The sequence below is a fragment of the Bos taurus genome, chromosome X (assembly GCF_002263795.3).
Source record: "Bos taurus isolate L1 Dominette 01449 registration number 42190680 breed Hereford chromosome X, ARS-UCD2.0, whole genome shotgun sequence".
Classification (NCBI taxonomy): Eukaryota; Metazoa; Chordata; class Mammalia; order Artiodactyla; family Bovidae; genus Bos; species Bos taurus.
The window spans coordinates 91388242-91406479 of record NC_037357.1 but is presented as its reverse complement, the minus strand read 5'-3'; the positions used below and the strand labels follow the sequence as shown (position 1 = coordinate 91406479).

The following is an 18238-nucleotide window of genomic DNA, read 5'->3' as shown; positions in this document are numbered from 1 at the left end:
AAAACACCCAGGAGGGACACTAATGGGCAACCTAAGATGCTTGGATTTGACCTCATAGTTCATGAAGAGACATTGGTGTTAAGCAGAGATTAACTCAGATATGAGTTTGGAAAGATCTTTCTGGTGTGCCAAAGTGGAGGGTGAGTTGAAGGTGGGAAGTCTAGGAAGGAGATGCATACACAAGTCCAAGCTGTAGTGAAGTGAAGCTAAGGGCTCTGGCAGAGGGAATGAAGGAGGGGATAAGTTGATCAAATATGGAAGAGTTCACATGGGACATAGGAGGTGGTTTGATGTGGGGGAAAAGGATGGGGAGGGTTCAAGCTCTCCTTTTCCTCACTTTGGCTCTGAGAGTACACAGCTCAAGGGTGATGAGATTGGTGTAGCATTGGGGTGATGAGGATAGGGGTTTCTAATGAAGCAAGGCCCTGGGAGTGGCAACTTCAGAGACACTAGCTATAATCTCTAACCAGGCACTTGTTCAATCCTGCTGGGCAGGATAAGAGGATGGGGAGGCACAATCACCTCCTTGCAGAATTTAGGAAGGAAAATGATTGGGACTAAAGAAATCAGTGGGGAAAAAGAATCAGACAGAGTAACCAGAAAGTCTGTAGCCACTGCAGGAGGTCAAAGAAGGAACAGCCAAAGCATGTGGTGTTGGATGGAAGTAACTAAGGAGGGCTTGTTGGCCCAAGATGGTCCTGGAGCCAGGCATAAGGATGGAGAGGCTCTGTGGGCAGAGGAACAGGATGGGGATGGCTCAAGGACAGTTGGTTCTGGAGCTGCTGCCATCACCCTTGCCATAGCCTTTGCTTACCTCTCCTTTCCCCCACAGGAAAGCGTCCCAAAAAGGGCCTGGCTACAGCAAAGCAGAGACTCGGCCGTATCCTGAAAATCCACAGAAATGGCAAACTGCTTCTGTGAGCTCCTTTGTGTTCTGCCCCTCACCCCTTCACCCCCATTGCCTTCTCCATTGTCAACTCTCGGGGCACTCCTGGATCCTACCTGCCCCGGACAAGGTGCTGAGGCGCATTGTCCTGCTTTCTTGGAACTGACCAAGGGCATGGACTCTCCCCATGGGCCCCTTCACCTACTCCCACGACTCCCTTCCCCACTTCCAGTAGAGCATCCTGCCTTTCTTTTCCATATCTCTGAGTAGCAGATAAATGGGAGAGGTTTCCAGCTGACTAGAATCCTCTCTCTGCTACTCCAATCCATTTCCCTTTCACCAGCCTTGTCTGCCCTTTACTCTCATCCCCACTTAAAGCTGGAAGGCAGAGTGAGAAGAAGCATGAGGTGAGCCTGGGCCCCTTGGTGTTTCCCTGGTCATGAAGTGGGAGGCCCAGCGCTCAACACTTTCTGCAGCTCTAGCCCTGTCTCCAGAAGCCTACCCATCTCTGCCCATTCTCCTTCATCCCCTCAGCCCAGTGGATGTGTCTCACTCAAGACTCATTCCTGGGAGAAGGCTCTGGCTTCAGCCCCCTCTTGCCAAATGCTTCATGGAAATAAAGAGGAGGGCCCAGAGTCTTCTTACTGCCCCATTTCCAGGGTGGCCTAGAAAGCCCATGGACTGACTTCATTCATCTTTGGAAAGAAGAAAGATTCCTGTCACTTTTCAAGGTGGGGACAGGACCAACACCCAAGACTTTGGTTGAGACTTTGTTGCCTGTTGGAGGAAGCTACTTTTGGGTGACTATAGACAAAGCCACCTCTCCCAAGGTGAGCTCCAGGGATTTGCCTGGAGTTTGAGGTCCTGCAGAACATTATCCACAAAGCTTTGGCTGGGCACCAGAAGGCAAAAACCATCTCCCAGAAGCTTGAAAGCATCTGCCACTGAAGCAGATAGCCCATGCTCAATGGCCTGATCCCTTCACCTAAACCACGGAGCACAGCCTGGACCTTCTGGAGAGGATGTGGCAGGACAGTTCATCTCGGGTTCTCCATCAGGAGCCTCCCTGCTTCTCTCCCCACCTTGAGGTCTTGGTCTAAAGAAGGCTACAGAACTCACACTTTTACTCCTGGGGCTCTGTACTCCCAGATGTCAGGTAGATGCTCAAACAGAGTGCTGACGGGTCACTCAGAACCCTGAGTGTAGGAGTGGTGATGCCCCTCTGTAAAGGAGCAGATCATCTGGTCCTCCCACCCTCTCTTCCCTTTGTGAATGTTTCTATTGTCCAGACAGAGCCCACCCCCTTCCTGGCCCTCCCCCAGCTCCCTCCACCTCCACCTGTCTTCCCTCCCTGGTGACCTGGACTGAATGGAGAATGTCTCCCTCTCTCCATTTTTGGCACTACCCAAGTGGAGTACTTCCTTGTCCTCTACCCCCCACTTTAATGTCACCTCAGTTTTCCCAGTGCTTCTGGGGAACCTAACAGCTACCATGCAGGCTGCAGGGAATATGTGAGGCTTCCTTAGTCATCTTCATGTCACCATTTTGTCTTTCTTTTCTCCACAGCCCCACATCTACTCTCCTTCATTGGAATCAGGGGTCCCTTAGCCCCATTTGCCTTTTCTGTCTTTTGGGACCCCGGGGCCAAGCAGTCCTCCATCTAGTCACACCAAAGGCAGAAAAGCCTGGCTACCTCCCCCCTAGCACTTGGGGTTACCACTCCCTTCCCCTCTGTTTCTGCCCAGCTTTGCTTTTCTTGGGGATTTCAGAGCAACAGAGGGTAGTGACGGGAGGAAAGGAGGGCAGCCTGTGTTCTTCTGTAGGCAACTGCCTGACTAGGCCCTGACTGCTGTAACCAAGACCAGGACCCCAGCCTTTCTGCCCATTAACAACCTCCTCCCCTTGCTCTTTCAAAGGCAGCTAATTACTAGCATATTCCCCCTGGTTCCAGGCCTCTTTCCCCTGTTTCTTTGTTAAAAGTTTCTGTGGAGCTGAAACCCAACCTCAGTTTGACTGGGTTTCTGTTTAATTTAGCTGGGCTCTCAGAGCCTGCTGTTTGTTGTTTTGTGTTTTAAATGAAAAGCAAGTTTACCCTCAGATTTATGCTTTTCCAAAGAGGCTAGTGTATTTTTTTTTTTAATGTTTCAGGTTCTAAGTGAGTTGGGAAGGGATTGGGAGTGGCCATAACCAAGGTTTAGAACATGGTGAGAGAGTTACCTCTGGTCTCTAATCCCCAGCACAAAGCTGGGGGTTGGAAAGGGGGCAGGGAGAGAGGATTTCTATTTACCTTTAATATATTTTTACAGAAAAGCAATTTAAAAACAAACCCACCGCTTCTGTACATGTCTAAATATATTTTTAGAAGTGGGTAGGATTGTGAATTTCTGATGCAGGGCCTTTTTATAAACAGGTTAGAATAGCATCATACAGACATCTCTGTTGTTTTTTTTCCCCTGTTTTTTTCTTATGTTGTGTTACTAATGTAATTTATATTTTTTTTTTGATCCTTCTTTTCCTATAGAGATAAAAGTGATTTATCTTGGCAATTGCTTTGCTCGGCATTCTTTTTTTATTTTTATTTTTTTTTGGTGGTGGTGGTGGGAGTGGTGGTGTGTTGGGGCCCAGGAGTATTGCCTTCTCTTCACATTCCGTCTGTCTCTTCCATCAACTCAGCTCTTCCCTAGTGCCCAGCCTTATACCTGAGGTGGTGATGGGATAGGATCCCTGCCCTCACAGGAGACACAGTTCATACACCAAAAACAGATAATCAAAAGTACAGTGAGCAGAAAAGCGTGCAACAATTCAAAGGGGCCTGACAAGTTTGTTGGGAAGGCTTTCCATAGCTTCTATTTTTACTGGCTATACCTGTATCTTCTTTCTGTGAATGTGGAGTTGTGGGGGTTTTATTTTTTATTCCCCTTCTCTCTCTCTGACATGCTTCTCCAGACTGCACTTGATTACTGTGTTTAGGGCCACTGCAAAGGATATAATTATTAGAGCTAGCATATCATGCTTATTTCCTTGTGCTAGACATTGCTCTTAGCATTCTATTTATATTCATTTCATCGTCTCCAATAGCTTCATCCTACTGATGAAGGAATAGGCAAAAGAAACTTCTGGCATCACACATCTTACAAAGTGGAGCCAACCTGGTTCCACACTCTGTGTTCTTTTCCTATCACTCTGTTCTAGCACCTCTCACTGATAACTGCTACCATTTAAGTGCCTTTTCTGTGCCAAGGGTTGGGCTAGGGATTTTACCTGGGATATGTCATTTAATCTTCATTGACAACCCCAGGAGATAGTTATTAGCCCTATTTTACAGTGAAGGTGACTGAAGCTTGCCACTGGCCTTCCATAGCAGGATCTGCCTGACTTGAAAATCCATGTTCTTTCCTTTTATCATGTGAGAAGATCTTTAGCAGCTCAGTGACCCAGTAGATGTTTATTGAGCATTTGTGTGCACCATGTAGCATTGACAGTGTATCCTGAGGAGAGCCTCAGGGGTGATGTTGGAAGCCTCAGTTCCAAATTTACCACCACCTGGACTCTCTCTGTGACCAAAGGCAGGCTGCTTACTGTCTGAGGGTCACTGTAAAAGAAGTTTGAACCCAATCAAGATTTCTTTATCTTGGAGATTTTGCTTCTGTGTCGCTAGGGTATGGCTGGCTGGGTTTAGCACCTACTAGTTAAATGACTGTCCCCCCCTCCAGCTTTCCCAGTATGAATCTTGACATTGGGCAGGATTTAGATAGAGAAGGTTCTTGTCTGGAGCATGGGGAACTGTGTCTCCTGGTAGAAAGGCAACAGGGAAGAGGAGGGATTTTAGAGCCCTTGCAGGAATGGTGGGCTGGGTTCTTTTTGTCACCAACTCCCACCCCACCCTTTCCAGTAAGGGGACAGAGCACTGTCACTAGCCTCCGATTAGCAGATAAGAGTCTTGGTCACCTTACTCTCTCATAGGATAAGAGGTACCAGCAGATAAGAGGCTTCTGTCTGAAAAATGGAAAGAAAACAAGAGCACCCAACTTCAGTCTTCTCTCCAGTGTGAAGTGTAAAAGTGCACAGAACTTGTCACTAAGAGCCTGCCGTCTCAATGACTAACTGAGTAATTTGGGGGAGATTGCTTGTCTTGATACCAGTTTCTACATTTGTCAGATGGAATTATCTCAGCTCTGAAGCCCTCTAATGCATTGTCACTCCTAAACTTCCTGGATGCTGTGATGCCCAAACTGAATCTCTAGTCCTGACCTGTCCTTAGTACACACACACTTCTGCTTGCCTGTGTTGTATTCTCTGCCTCAAGTACATGGACTCCTCCCTTTCCATCAAGACCTTGTTCATACCAGAAAGTGAAAGAAAGTGAAGTTGCTCAGTCGTGTCCAGACTCTGAGACCCAATGGACTGTAGCCTACCAGGCTTTTCCATCCATGGGATTTTCCAGGCAAGAATACTGGAGTGGGTTGCCATTTCCTTCTCCAGGAGATCTTCCCGACCCAGGGATCGAACCCAGGTCTCCCGCATTGTAGGCACATGCTTTACCATCTGAGCCACCAGTTGACTGAAATGGCATTTGCTCTCCAGTAAACTGAGTGGAGGAGAAGAGCACTATATGGTACAGTGTGGTGATAGAGATGAGCACAGGATGCTGGTCAGCGAAGCTGGGAGTTCAGACAAGGCTTCCTTTCTGGGGGCAGAGTGGGGGGAGAGGTGGGCAGGGGGAGGGTGGGTGGGATGTTTGAAGCTGAAGGATGAAAATTAAGTAGCCAGTCAGGCAGAGAACAGTGGGAAGAATATTCCAAACTAAGGCAATACCATGAATAAAAAACAGAAGTGGAGGCAAAAAAAAAAGAAAACCCACATGCATATAGAGGACAGGCAATTTAGTATAACTGTAGCTGTGATTTTCATCTAGGGGAACATACAGAGTCTCCGTCTCCAAGAGGGAATGTGTAGTTTGAGAAGTCATATGATCAAAATTGATTAGTTTTTTGGCGCAATATTAATTTCAAAACCTCAGATAATGGAGGATATATAATTTGATGTTTGTCCAAAGACTTAACTGTATCCTGTGAATGACAGAGAACCATTAAAGGGTTTTAAGCAGAAAATGGCATGATTCAACTCGCCTTTTAAAAAGATCCTTTCTTTTTACTGAAAGAAGCATGGGGAGGGTACCATCTTCTAATGCCCTATCAAATGCCACTCCCCTAAGGAAGCCTTCACCCAATTCTGTAGTTGATTCTGACCTTTTTCTGGACTTTTGCATCTCATAAAGGGTGGATATTCCAGGTCATTTCCAGGAGGCTGACCCATGGAGTCAGCCACTCATACAACACAAGAGATAGAAGTTGCACTTCTTTATCCCAATTTTCAGCTTTAACTCAAGAAAGTTCTCCTTTCCTATAGGACCACAACATTTTGCCAGCACTCAACAATGAATGTGGTAAGAGAGATACAATATCCATTTTATATTTTCCTTGTCAGGAGTCCAGCAAGCCTCTGTCATATTCTATCTCATTCTGTCATACACAACTTTTCAGGGTTATCTCCCAAAAGTCCTCATTTTTTCATTTCTTCCTGCATAAAAACATCTATGGCTTTCCACTGCTCTTTACACATGAGTTTCAAGGTTTTTCATACCTGGCCCAACCTGAGACAATGGGCTATGATGGAAGGAGGATCTGCCTGGGAGTTGAGAAAACCAATGACTCAATTCCAACTCTGCCAGTTATGGGATCTTGAGCAGGTTGCTTCATGTTTCCTTGACTCGGTTTCATCATTTATAAAAATGAAGATAGAGGATTGTTGAGAGTGTTGTTAACCCTATCAGTGTCTTTAAACAACTTAATTCTATGCCTGACATTCAGGTAAATCAAGTTTAATTTTCCCCAATTAAAATGTGCCCAACAATGCCTGGGTATTTCCCAGGTAGCTTAGTGGTAAAGAATCCACCTACCAATGCAGGAGACATGGGTTTGATCCCTGGGTCAGGAAGGATCACCTGGAGGAGGAAATAGCAATCCACTCCAGTATTCTTGCCTGAAGAATCCCATGGACAGAGGAGCCTGACAAGTTACAGTCCATGGGGCCACAAAGAGTCAGACACAACTGAGTGACTGAGCACAACCACTACCAACAAGGCCTGTAATCTTAAAGATTACAGAGAAAGTAAGCCTTAAGGGAATTGGAGAGAATATTTCAACCTGCAGTGGGAAATCAAGTTGGCTTCATGAGGAACATATTTTAAGGACATAGAGAGATGACTGAGTTAATTAGTACAGTGAGCCTTACACTCTTTTAGAGGAAATACAACTAAATCTATGACAAAGTTGTTGGAAGGTGCTAGATTATCATCCATGCCAGTTCAATATCATTGGTTCCATTCTACAGTGATTTATCAAAGCTTTTGTGTCAGGCCCTGTACATGCCTTTGGAGGACTTGATCCTAAGGAGCATGTATGTGGTTTAGTACCCAGACTTGGAAATCCAAATATAGCAATGCTAGGATAAATACTATGTTACAAATTAGTATAGGATGATATGAGAGCATGAAGCAGACCAAACCCAGTCTGAGGATCAGGAAAGATTTCAAGAAAGAACACCTGAATTAACTATTGAAGGGTATTCACCTGGCAAGAGAAGGCAGAAGAATGAGTTGCAATAGCATTATAAACAAAAGGAGAAAATCAAAGCATCTTGGCGTGTAGGTGGAACTATAAGCTTTTGAGTTGGGTTGGTATACAGGCTGGGGTTAGATGGCACATGTTGGGGGATGAAACTGAAGAGGTTGGCAGGAACATGATCGTAGAGGTCCAGTTTATGCTTCAGGATGTTTTTTCTGGTGATCCTTGGAGTGGGGAGAGACAAAAGCACATAGTGTGGAGGCCAGTGTGAAGGTGGTTGCAAGATTCCAGTTAAGATGCAGTGAGGTCTAACCCAGGGCAGTGGTTATGAAGATACTAGAGGTGTTAACCCACCCCTCCCTTTTTTCCCCTTGATATTTTACTATAACATTTTCAAACGTTCAGAAAGTCAAAGTAATTGTACAGTGAACACCCGTATATCTACCATCTAGATTCTACAATTAGTGTTTTACTACACTTGCTTTGTCAAATATATCTATTATATCCATCCCTCTATCTGTCCATCAGCCCATCTTGTTTTTATGCATTTCAAAATTTGATACCTGTACACATTCTCTTAAACACTTCTGCATGCATGCCATAAACTAGAGTTCAATATGTTTGTGATTCTTTTTTAGCTAAAATATTCACACAATGAAGTGCATATAAATTGAGTATAATTTCATGTTTTGATAAATGTATATATACCCGTGTAATCAACACCCCTATCAAGACACAGAACATTACCATCCACCCAGAAAGTTCCCACATGTTTCTTTCCAGTCACAGCCCTTCTCCCTTCCACAGTAGGTAGGCCTTGTTTGAAAGGATAGGATTTGAAAATAGATGATCCAGGTGGAGAGAAACTGGATGGCTTCCCTTTTCAGCAAAATCACAAAGGCAGGTAGTCATGGGGGATACACAGGCTTTACTAAACAAGCTTGAATGGATAGATGCCTTTCAGCCTCCCTCCTTTCCCCTTCCTGGGCCTCATCAATGCATGAAATGGTGAGGCAGAGAGAAATTGAGTCAAGGGACTGCCAGGCCCCCAGGAACTAACAATCTTGTGAGGAAGACAGAAACAGTCACAATTCTATGTAACAGATGTTGCATGTTGTACCAGGGTCAGTGCTATAACAGAGGAAAGGATGGAAAATGAGATAAAACAGCACAAAAGTTCTGTGGGGGTTTGGAGTGTGTGTAGGTGGGTGGAGAAGGAAGAGATAAAGCAAGTGGCTCAGACTTTGGAGGGACTGGAGGAGCTCAAAGGAAAAAGGGAGGAAGAACCGTTAACAGCCATGAAAAATTTCCTGGAGGTGAGAGGACTTAAGTCTTGAATGATATTGACTTTGATAATGTGAATGGCAGACACAAAGATATTTTAAGTTCCAAGTAACAGAAAATGCAAGTCAAGCATGGGACATTGGCTTATGTAATGGAAAAGTTTAAAAGTATGTGGATTTTAGGCACAGTTTCATCAGAGCTTTGGTTCTGATTTTTTCAGATCTGCTCTCTTCTGTATGTGTTAGCTTTCTCTTTGGGATATTTCTTCATGGTTAAAAGATGGCTGCACACAACAGCAAAGGAAACCATTAAAAAAAAAAAAAGCGAGGAGATAACCTACAGAATGGGAGAAAATATTTGCAAATGGTATGAGAGACAAAGGCTTAATCTCCAAAATACACAAATAGCTCATACAACTCAGTAACAAAAAATGCTAAAAATCCAACTGAAAAATGAACAGATCTTAATAGACATTTTTCCAAAGAAGACATGCAGATGCCCAGTAGGCCCATGAAAAGATGCTCAATATCACTAATTATTAGAGATATGCAAATCAAAACTGTCAATACAATGAGATACCACCTCACACTGGTTAGAATGGCCATCACTGAAAAGTCCACAAATGATAAATGCTGGAGAGAATGTGGAGAAAAGGGAACCCTCCTACACTGTTGGTGGAAATGTAACTTGGTGCAGCCCCTGTGGGAAATAGTGTGGAGGTTCCTCGGAAAAGTAAAAATAGAATCACCATATGATCCAGCAGTCTCACCCCTGGATATATACCCAGAGCTATAATTCAAAAAGGTCAGAAAGAAAAACACCAATACGGTATATTAACGCATATATATGGAATCTAGAAAGATGGTGACGATGACCCTATATGCGAGACAGCAAAAGAGACACAGATGTAAAGAACAGACTTTTGGACACTGTGGGAGAAAGCAAAGGTGGGATGATTTGAGAGAATAGCATTGAAACATGTATATTATCATAAGTGAAATACATCACCAGTCTAGGTTTGATGCATGAGACAGGGTGGTCAGGGTTGGTGCACTGGGATGACCCTGAGGGATGGGATGGGGAGGGAGGTGGGAGGGGGGTTCAAGATGGGGAGCACATGTACACCCATGGCTGATTCATGTCAATGTATGGCAAAAACCACTACAATATTGTAAAGTGATTAGCCTCCAATTAAAATAAATAGTTAAAAAACAAAAAGATACATATCCACCTATGTTCATAGTAACAGTATTCACAGTAGCCAGAAAATGGAAACAACCTAAATGTCCATTGACAGATGAATAGATAAAAGAGATGTGGTACATATATATAATGAAATACTATTTAGTCATAAAAAACCAAAATAATGCCATTTGCAATAACATGGATACAACTAGAGGCTATCATACTAAGTAAGTCAGAAAAAGACAAATACTATATGGTATCACTTATGGAATCTAAAATATTGCACAGATGAACCTACCCACAAAACAGAAACAAACTCACAGACGTAGAGAACAACCTGTGGTTGCCAAGGGGGAGGGATGAGGGAGGGAAGGACTTTAGGATTAATAATGAGGAACAAAAGGGCTACTACACACAACACAGTGCTTCCATTTGTGCTCATTTGCCATCTTATACTTCCTCTTTGGTGAAGTGCCTGTTGAAATCATTTGACATTTTTTATTGGTTTGTTTGCTTACTATTGAGCTTTGAGAGCTTTTTATATGTTTAGGATACAAATTCTTTGTTGGATATGTGATTTGCAAATATTTTCTCCCAGTCTTAGCTTATCTTTTTATTATCAGTACCTTTTACTGAGCAACAGTTTTTAATTTTGATAAATTCCAATTTATCAATTTTACTTATTTTATGGATTGTTATGTTTAAGAATTCTTTGATTAACCCTAGTTCATGGAAATTTTCTCCTATGTTATCTTTTAAAAATGTTTTACATTTAGACCTATGATCCATTTTGAGATATTTTTGTATACTGTAAGAGGTTTAGGTCAAAGTTCTTTTTTTGCCTATGAAGTGTTCAATTGTACCAACATTGCTTGTTGAAAAAACTGTCCTTTCTCTGTTGAATTACCTTTGCCCTTTTGTAAAAATTCAAGTGGCCATACTTGTGTGGGTCTATTTATGCAATCTCTATTCTATTCCATTAATCTTATGCGTCTATACTTACACCAATACCACACTATTTTAATTGTTGTATATAGTAACCCTTAATATCAAATAGTTATTCCTCCCACCCCAGTCTTCTTTTTCAAAATTGTTTATCTATTCTAGGGCCTGTGCCTTTTCATACACATTTTAGAATAAGCTTTCCTGTGCCTGAACATATCTTGCTGGTATTTTGAAAGAAATTGCATTATATCTATAGACCAATTTGGAGAGAATTGACATGTTGTTGAGGGGTTTTATTCATTTATTTCTTCATTTTTTGTTGCACTAGGTGTTGGTTGCTGTGTGTGGGCTTTCTCTAGTTGCAGGGTGTGGGGGCTATTCTTCGTTGTGGTGCTCAGGCTTCTCATTGTGGTGGCTTCTCTTGTTGCCCAGCACAGGCTTTCGTCATGTGGGCTTCAGTAGTTGCAGCACACAGGCTCAGTAGTTGTGCATGGGCTTCAGTAATTGTGGTGCATGGGCTTAGTTGCTCTGTGGCATGTGGGATCTTCCCAAACCGGGGATGAAATCCATGTCCCCTGCATTGGCAGGAAGATTCTTATTCACTGAGCCACAAGGAAAGTCCTTATTGAGGGTCTTTAAATATTTTTAGCTTTTTATTTAATTTTAAACTGAAGCATAAAAAGTATAATATATATAGAGAAAGGCACAAACTGTAAATGTACAGATTAAGAAATTGTCATAAAGTGAACACATTCCTGACATGATGCCAAAAACAGAAAAAAATTTGACAAATTGAACTTCATTAACATCTTGTTCTAACACCCTGTTTAGAGGATTAAAAGGCAAACTAAAGACTGGGAGAAAATATTTGCAAACCACAAATCTGACAAAGGACTCATATCTACAATATATAAAGAACTATCAAAACTCAACATTAAAAAATCAGATGTCGTTGAAGAGGATATATAGATGGCAAATAAGCATGTGAAAAGATGTCTAATGTCATTAGCCATTGCTGCTGCTGCTGCTAAGTTGCTTCAGTCGTGTCTGACTCTGTGCAACCCCATAGACAGGAAATGCAAATTGTGCCTATGTTGGGACATCTACACACCTCTCAGCTAAAATAAAAAAATAATGAAAATGCCAAATGCTGACAAAACTGAGAAACTAGTTCTGTCATACATTGCCAGTGGGAATGTAAAAAGATACAGCCACTCTGGTAAACAGCTTTTCAGTTTCCTAAAAAACTTATCATATGACCCAGGAATTTGACTCCTAAACATTTACCCTAATTAAATGAAAATGTCTGCATAAAAACTTGTACACATACATTCATAACAGCCTTATTTATTATTTAATAGCCAAACACTGGAAATGAACTTTTGATATACACAACTTGTATGGGCCTTAAGGTCATTATGTTGAGGAAAAGCCGGTCATGTGCTGTATGTCAGTATGTAAATGGTTTAAACAAACTGATACATCTATGCCATTAAATACTATTCAGCAACCAAAAGTGGTAAACTATTGGTGCATACAACTTGAATGGGTTCCAGGGTCATTATGCTGAATGAAAAAAGTCAATCTTAAAATGTGATACACTGTTTGATTCCATTTATATGATGCTCTGGAAATGACAATTATAGAAATGGAAAAAAAAGATTATTAATGGTTGGTAAGGATTAGGGATGGTGACAGGGAAAGTGAGAAGTATAACTATAAAGGGGAAGCATGAGAGAGATCTATATGGCAATGGAATAGTTCCATATCTTGATTGTGGTGGTTATATGAATCTGCACATGATAAAATGACATACAACAATACAAAAATAAAGTTAAATTCCTGATTACACACACAGACTATGATATAATATTGTATTATAATTAAGATTCATCCATTATAGGAAGCTGTGTGAACATGAGATCTCCTGAACTATCTTTGCAACAGTCTTTATAATTTCAAAATAAAAGTTTAAAAATCTAAGTCAAACCATATGATTCCTCAGCTCAAAATCCTGCAATGATTCCTTTGTTGTTGTTGTTTAGTCACTAAGTCATGTCCAACTCTTTTGTGACCCCGTGGACTATAGCCTGCTAGGCTCCTCTGTCCATGGGATTTTTCAAGCAAGAATACTGGAGTTGGTTGCCATTTCCTCCTCCAGGGGGTCTTCCCGACCCACATTGAACTTGCTCTTCTGCATTGGCAGGCAGGTTCTTTACCACAGAGCCACCAGGGAAGACCACAATGATTCCTTATCTTAGAGTAAAAGTCCAAATCCTTAGCTTCCTTACATGTTGTCCCTGTCAACTCTCTGGCTTCTTCCACTCTCCCTTCATGCACTCTAGTCAAGCCCCACCAGCCTCCTTGCTGTTCCTTGAAAGTGCCAGGCATTCTTCTGCCCTTGCTCTAGCTAGAAATTTATAAACCTCAGTTCTGGGGATTTTTCTTTACTTTTTGATCACATCTTTCCTTTTTCTCCTGTAGTTTCTGGAATCTCTATTATTTGGAAATTAGCTCTTCTAGTCTGGAGCTCTTATTTTTTCTCATTTCTTTCCTATTCCTCCACCCCCTTCCTTTCCCTCAATCAATATTAATTATTTGGATTTATTTCCTCAAAGATTTCTTCAAACATATTGTCCACCCTTCTAGCAAGTTTTTCATTTCTGCTAAAGTATTTTTCCCCAAGAGTACATTTTTTGTTGTTTTAAAAATAGTATTCTGTTCTTGTTTCATGAATATATCTGGAAATCTTCTAAAGAATATTTCTTTCTTCTGAGAAACAGTTAATAGCTTTTAAAAAAGGTTTCCTCTTATTGCATAGTTTCCTTCAAGTTTCTTCTCATCCCTCATTATCTTTCATGTTAGACTTTCTTCAGGAGACTAATAATCTGTTTGAACATGTTCTCTCTTTTTTCAACTTTTTATTTTGTATTGGGGTATAGCTGATTAACAATGTTGTGATAGTTTCAGGTGCACAACAGAGCAACTCAGCCATACATATACATGTATCCATTTTCCCCCAAACTCCCCTCCAGTCCAGGCTGCCACATAACAATGGACAGAGTTCCCTGTGCTATACATTAGGTTCTTCTTGGTTATTCATTTTAAATATAGCAGTGTGTACATATCCATACCAAACTCTGTCACTGTCCCTTCCCCCAGGTGACCATATGTTTGTTCATTCTACAAGTCTGTGAATCTCTGTTTTCTAAATCAGAAACATTATATCATTTCACTTGTATCATTTCTTTTTTTGATTCCACTGTAAAGGATATCACAATATCCCTTTGTCTGACTTACTTCACTCAGTATGAAAAACTCTAGGCCACAAAGCTATAGTCATCAAAACAATATGGTATTGGCACAAAAATAGAAATATAGACTAATGGAATAGGATAGAAAGCACAGAAATAAACCCACACACCTATGGTCAATTAATCTATGACAAAGGGGGCATGACAACACAATGATGCTGGGAAAACTGGACAGATACATGTAAAAAAATGAAATTAGATCATTCTTTAACACTACGCATAAAAATAAGCTTAAAATGGATTAAAGACCTAAATGTGAGACCAGACACTATAAAACTCTTAGAGGTAAATATGGACAAAACATTCTCTGACATAAATTGCAGCAGTATCTTTTTGGACCCAATTCCCAGAATAATGGAAACAAAAGCAAAAATAAATCAGACCTAATTACACTCAAAAGTTTATGCACAGCAAGGGAAACCATAAACAAATAGACAACCCATAGATTGAGAGAAAATATTTGCAAATGAGGTGACTGACAAAGGATTATTTTTTAGTTGTTCAGTCGTGTCTGACTTTTTGCAACCCCATGGCCAGACTTCCCTGTCCGTTACCATCTCCTAGAGCTGGCTCAAATTCACGTTCATTGAGTCAGTGATACCATCCAACTGTCTAATCCTCTGTCATCCCCTTATCCTCCTGCCTTCAATCTTTCCCAGCATTAGGGCCTTTTCCAATGAGTCGGCTCTTTGCATCAGGTGGCCAAAGTATGTTGGAGCTTCAGCTTCAACATCAGTCCTTCCAATGAATATTCAAGATTGATTTCCTTTAGGATTGACTGGTTTGATCTCCTTGCAGTCCAAGGGACTCTCAAAAGTCTTCTCCAACTCCACAGTTCAAAAGCATCAATTCTTTGGTGCTCAGCTTTCTTTATGGTCCAACTCTCACATCCATACATGACTACTGGGTAAACCATAACTTTGACTAGACAGACTTTTGTTGGCAGTGATGTCTCTGTTTTTTAATATGCTGTCTGGGTTTGTCATAGCTTTTCTTCCAAGGAGCAAACGTCTTTTAATTTCATGGCTGCAGTCACCATCTGTAGTGATTCTGGAGCCCAGGAAAATAAAGTCTCTCATTGTTTCCCCATCTATTTGCCATGAAATGATGGGACCAGATGCCATGATCTTTATTTTTTGAGTGTCGAATTTTAAGCCAGCTTTTTCTCTCTCCTTTTCACCTTCATCAAGAGGCTCTTTAGTTCCTCTTTGCTTTCCGCCATAAGGGTGGTGTCATCTGCATATCTGAGGTTATTGATATTTCTCTCTGAAATCTTGATTCCAGCTTGTGGTTCATCCAGCCCGGCATTTAGCATGATGTACTCTGCATATAAGTTAAATGAACAGGGTGACAATATACAGCCTTCATGTACTCCTTTCCCAAAGGATTAGTCTCCAAAATTTACAAACAGTTTATCAGGCTTAATATCATCAAAACAAACAGTCCAATCAAAAAAATGGGCAGAAGATATAAATAGACATTTCTCCAAAGAAGACATACAGATGGCCAAGAGGCATATGAAAAGATGCTCAACATAACTATTAGAGAAATGCAAATCAAAACTACAATAAAATATCACCTCACACCAGTCAAAATGGCTATCATCAAAAAATCCACGAACAATAAATACTGGAAAGGGTGTGGAGAGAAGGGAACCCTCCAAAATTTTTGGTGGGAATGTAAATTGGTATAGCCTCCATGGAGAACAGTATGGAGTTTCCCTCAGAGACTAAAAATAGAGCTACCATATGACCCTGCAATCTCACTCCTGAGCATAGACCTGGAGAAAAAGATGGTCTAAAATAATAGATGCACCTCAGTGTTCATTGTAGCACTGTTTACAATAGCCAAGACCTGGAAGCAATCTAAATGCCCATCAATGGAGGAATGGATTAAGAAGATGTGGTACATATATACAATGGAATATTACTCAGACATTAAAAAGAATGAAAATGCCATTTGCAGCAAGATGGATGGAGATTGAACATGTTGTCTTAATTCCCTGTTCTAATATAGGCTTCCTAATCTCAATTTTGTCTATGGTTTCCCATTCCAGAGACCCTGTTTCACCCTCTTCTAAAAATAATCCTTGAGTCTTTTGCCAGGAAACAAGAGGTAAATTGGCTAGTCCACAGAATTTGGAGGGGATCTGAAAATCTAAATACTTCTTAAACAGACTTTCATGCACTCCTTCTGTTTTTAGCTCCACTTTCATTACCACTTCCAGAAGTATCTGAAGTATCCCAATGGCCTTTTCTACAGAAATAAAAAAGTCAGTCATAAATTCATATGGAACTTCAGGGGACCACAAATAATTAAAACAATCTTGACAAGTGCAAAGTTGGAAATTTCCTATTTTAAAACATAATATAAAGCTAGAGTAATCAAAATAGTGTGGCAGTGGCATAAATATAGATAGGTAGACCAATGAAATAGATCTGAGATTCCAGAAATAAACCCATACATATATATGGTTAATTGATTTTTAACAAGTGTTACATGACCATTGAATTTTAAAAGAATACTCTCTTCAACAAATGGTGCTTAGCTAGCTGGAAATCTACAAGCAAAAAGATGAAGTTGGACCCATATCTCACACCATATACAAAATTTAAAATGAATCAAACAACTAAATGTAAGAACTAAAAATATAAAAATGTTAGAAGAAAATATAGAAGTAATTTTTTATGACCTGGGTTTGGCAATGGATGAATAGATAGGATATTAAAGGACAAGCATAAGAAGAAAAAAATAGATAAATTGGACCTCATCAAAATTTAAAACTTTTGTGCATCAAAGGACACTAAGCTGAAAGTGACAAGATAACCTACAGGAAGTTTTGGCAAACCATATCTCTGTAAGGATCTAATAACCAGAATATATAAAGAACTTTTACAATTTAACAATAAAAAGACAACGCAATTAAAATATAGGCTTGAATTGACTTTTTTCCAAAGAAGATATACAAATGGCCAATAAGCACATAAAAATATGTTCAGCATCATTAGTCATTAGGATAATAAAAATACAAACCACAGTGAGATGCCACTTCATACCCACTAAGATGGCTCTAACAATAATTTTAAGAAGCAGAAAATAACTACTGTTGGCAAGGATATGGAGAAATTGGAACTCTTGTATTTTGCTCATGGGACAGTAAAATGGTGTAGTCACTGAGAAAGAGAGTTTGGCAGTTCCTAAAAATAGTTAAACAGAATTACCATATGACCAAGCAAATTCACTTTTAGGTGTATACTCACCCAACTGAAAACAGATAAACAAATACTGGTACATGAATATTCATAGCAGGTCTATTCACAATTTCCATCAGCAGATGAATAGATTTTAAAAATTTGGTATACAATGGAATATTATTCAGCCATAAAAGGGATGAAGTAATAAAACATACTACAATCTAGATGAACATCACCTTCCACCACTAAATCTATAAACTGATTTCCATTTCCTCCAACCTTTTCTCTTTCCCTCCTGTTATCTAAACCTTACTCACTGTTCTGCACATAGTTCCTTTCCTGCACTTTCAGTGTCTTGCTTTAGTGATTATCTACTTTATGTGGCTGTATTATATTTCCATCTCTAAAGGACCCATCTCATAAGTATTAAAATACACTTAGGTATATTAAAAAGTAGTTTATGTAGCACTGTTCTTATTTACTCACTATTCATGCACTTCTCTACCCACATCAGTCAAGCTGGGCCTCCATCACTCATAAATGGTATTCTTCTAATACACTAATGACCAATACAGTAGATGCTAAACTCAATGGCCATTTTTAGTCTTTATCTCTTTGACATCTTGTCAGCATCGAAAGCTTATAACTCCCTCACATTCAAATCACTCCTGGCTTTATATTCCTTGATATAACACTCCTTGATATAACATTTTCCTCATATCCTCCAGTTATTCTACTGAGTCTTTTTTCCCAGATATTTTACTATACGCAACCATTAAAAATTCCTCAGAGGTATTTCCTAAT

General features: G+C 40.5%; 1 protein-coding gene across 8 annotated transcripts in view; it reads left to right on the top strand.

Moving 5' to 3' along the window:
- Positions 1 to 3432, top strand: part of PHF8 (PHD finger protein 8) — a 97938-nt gene extending 94506 nt beyond the window's left edge. For all 8 annotated transcript variants that reach the window (XM_005228232.5, XM_002700122.7, XM_010822016.4 and 5 more), the window contains one exon: positions 833 to 3432. In XM_005228232.5, the coding sequence (XP_005228289.1) occupies positions 833 to 921 (89 nt within the window). In that variant the 3' untranslated portion in view covers positions 922 to 3432. The remainder of the gene's footprint in view (positions 1 to 832) is intronic.
- The last annotated feature ends 14806 nt before the right edge of the window (positions 3433 to 18238 follow it).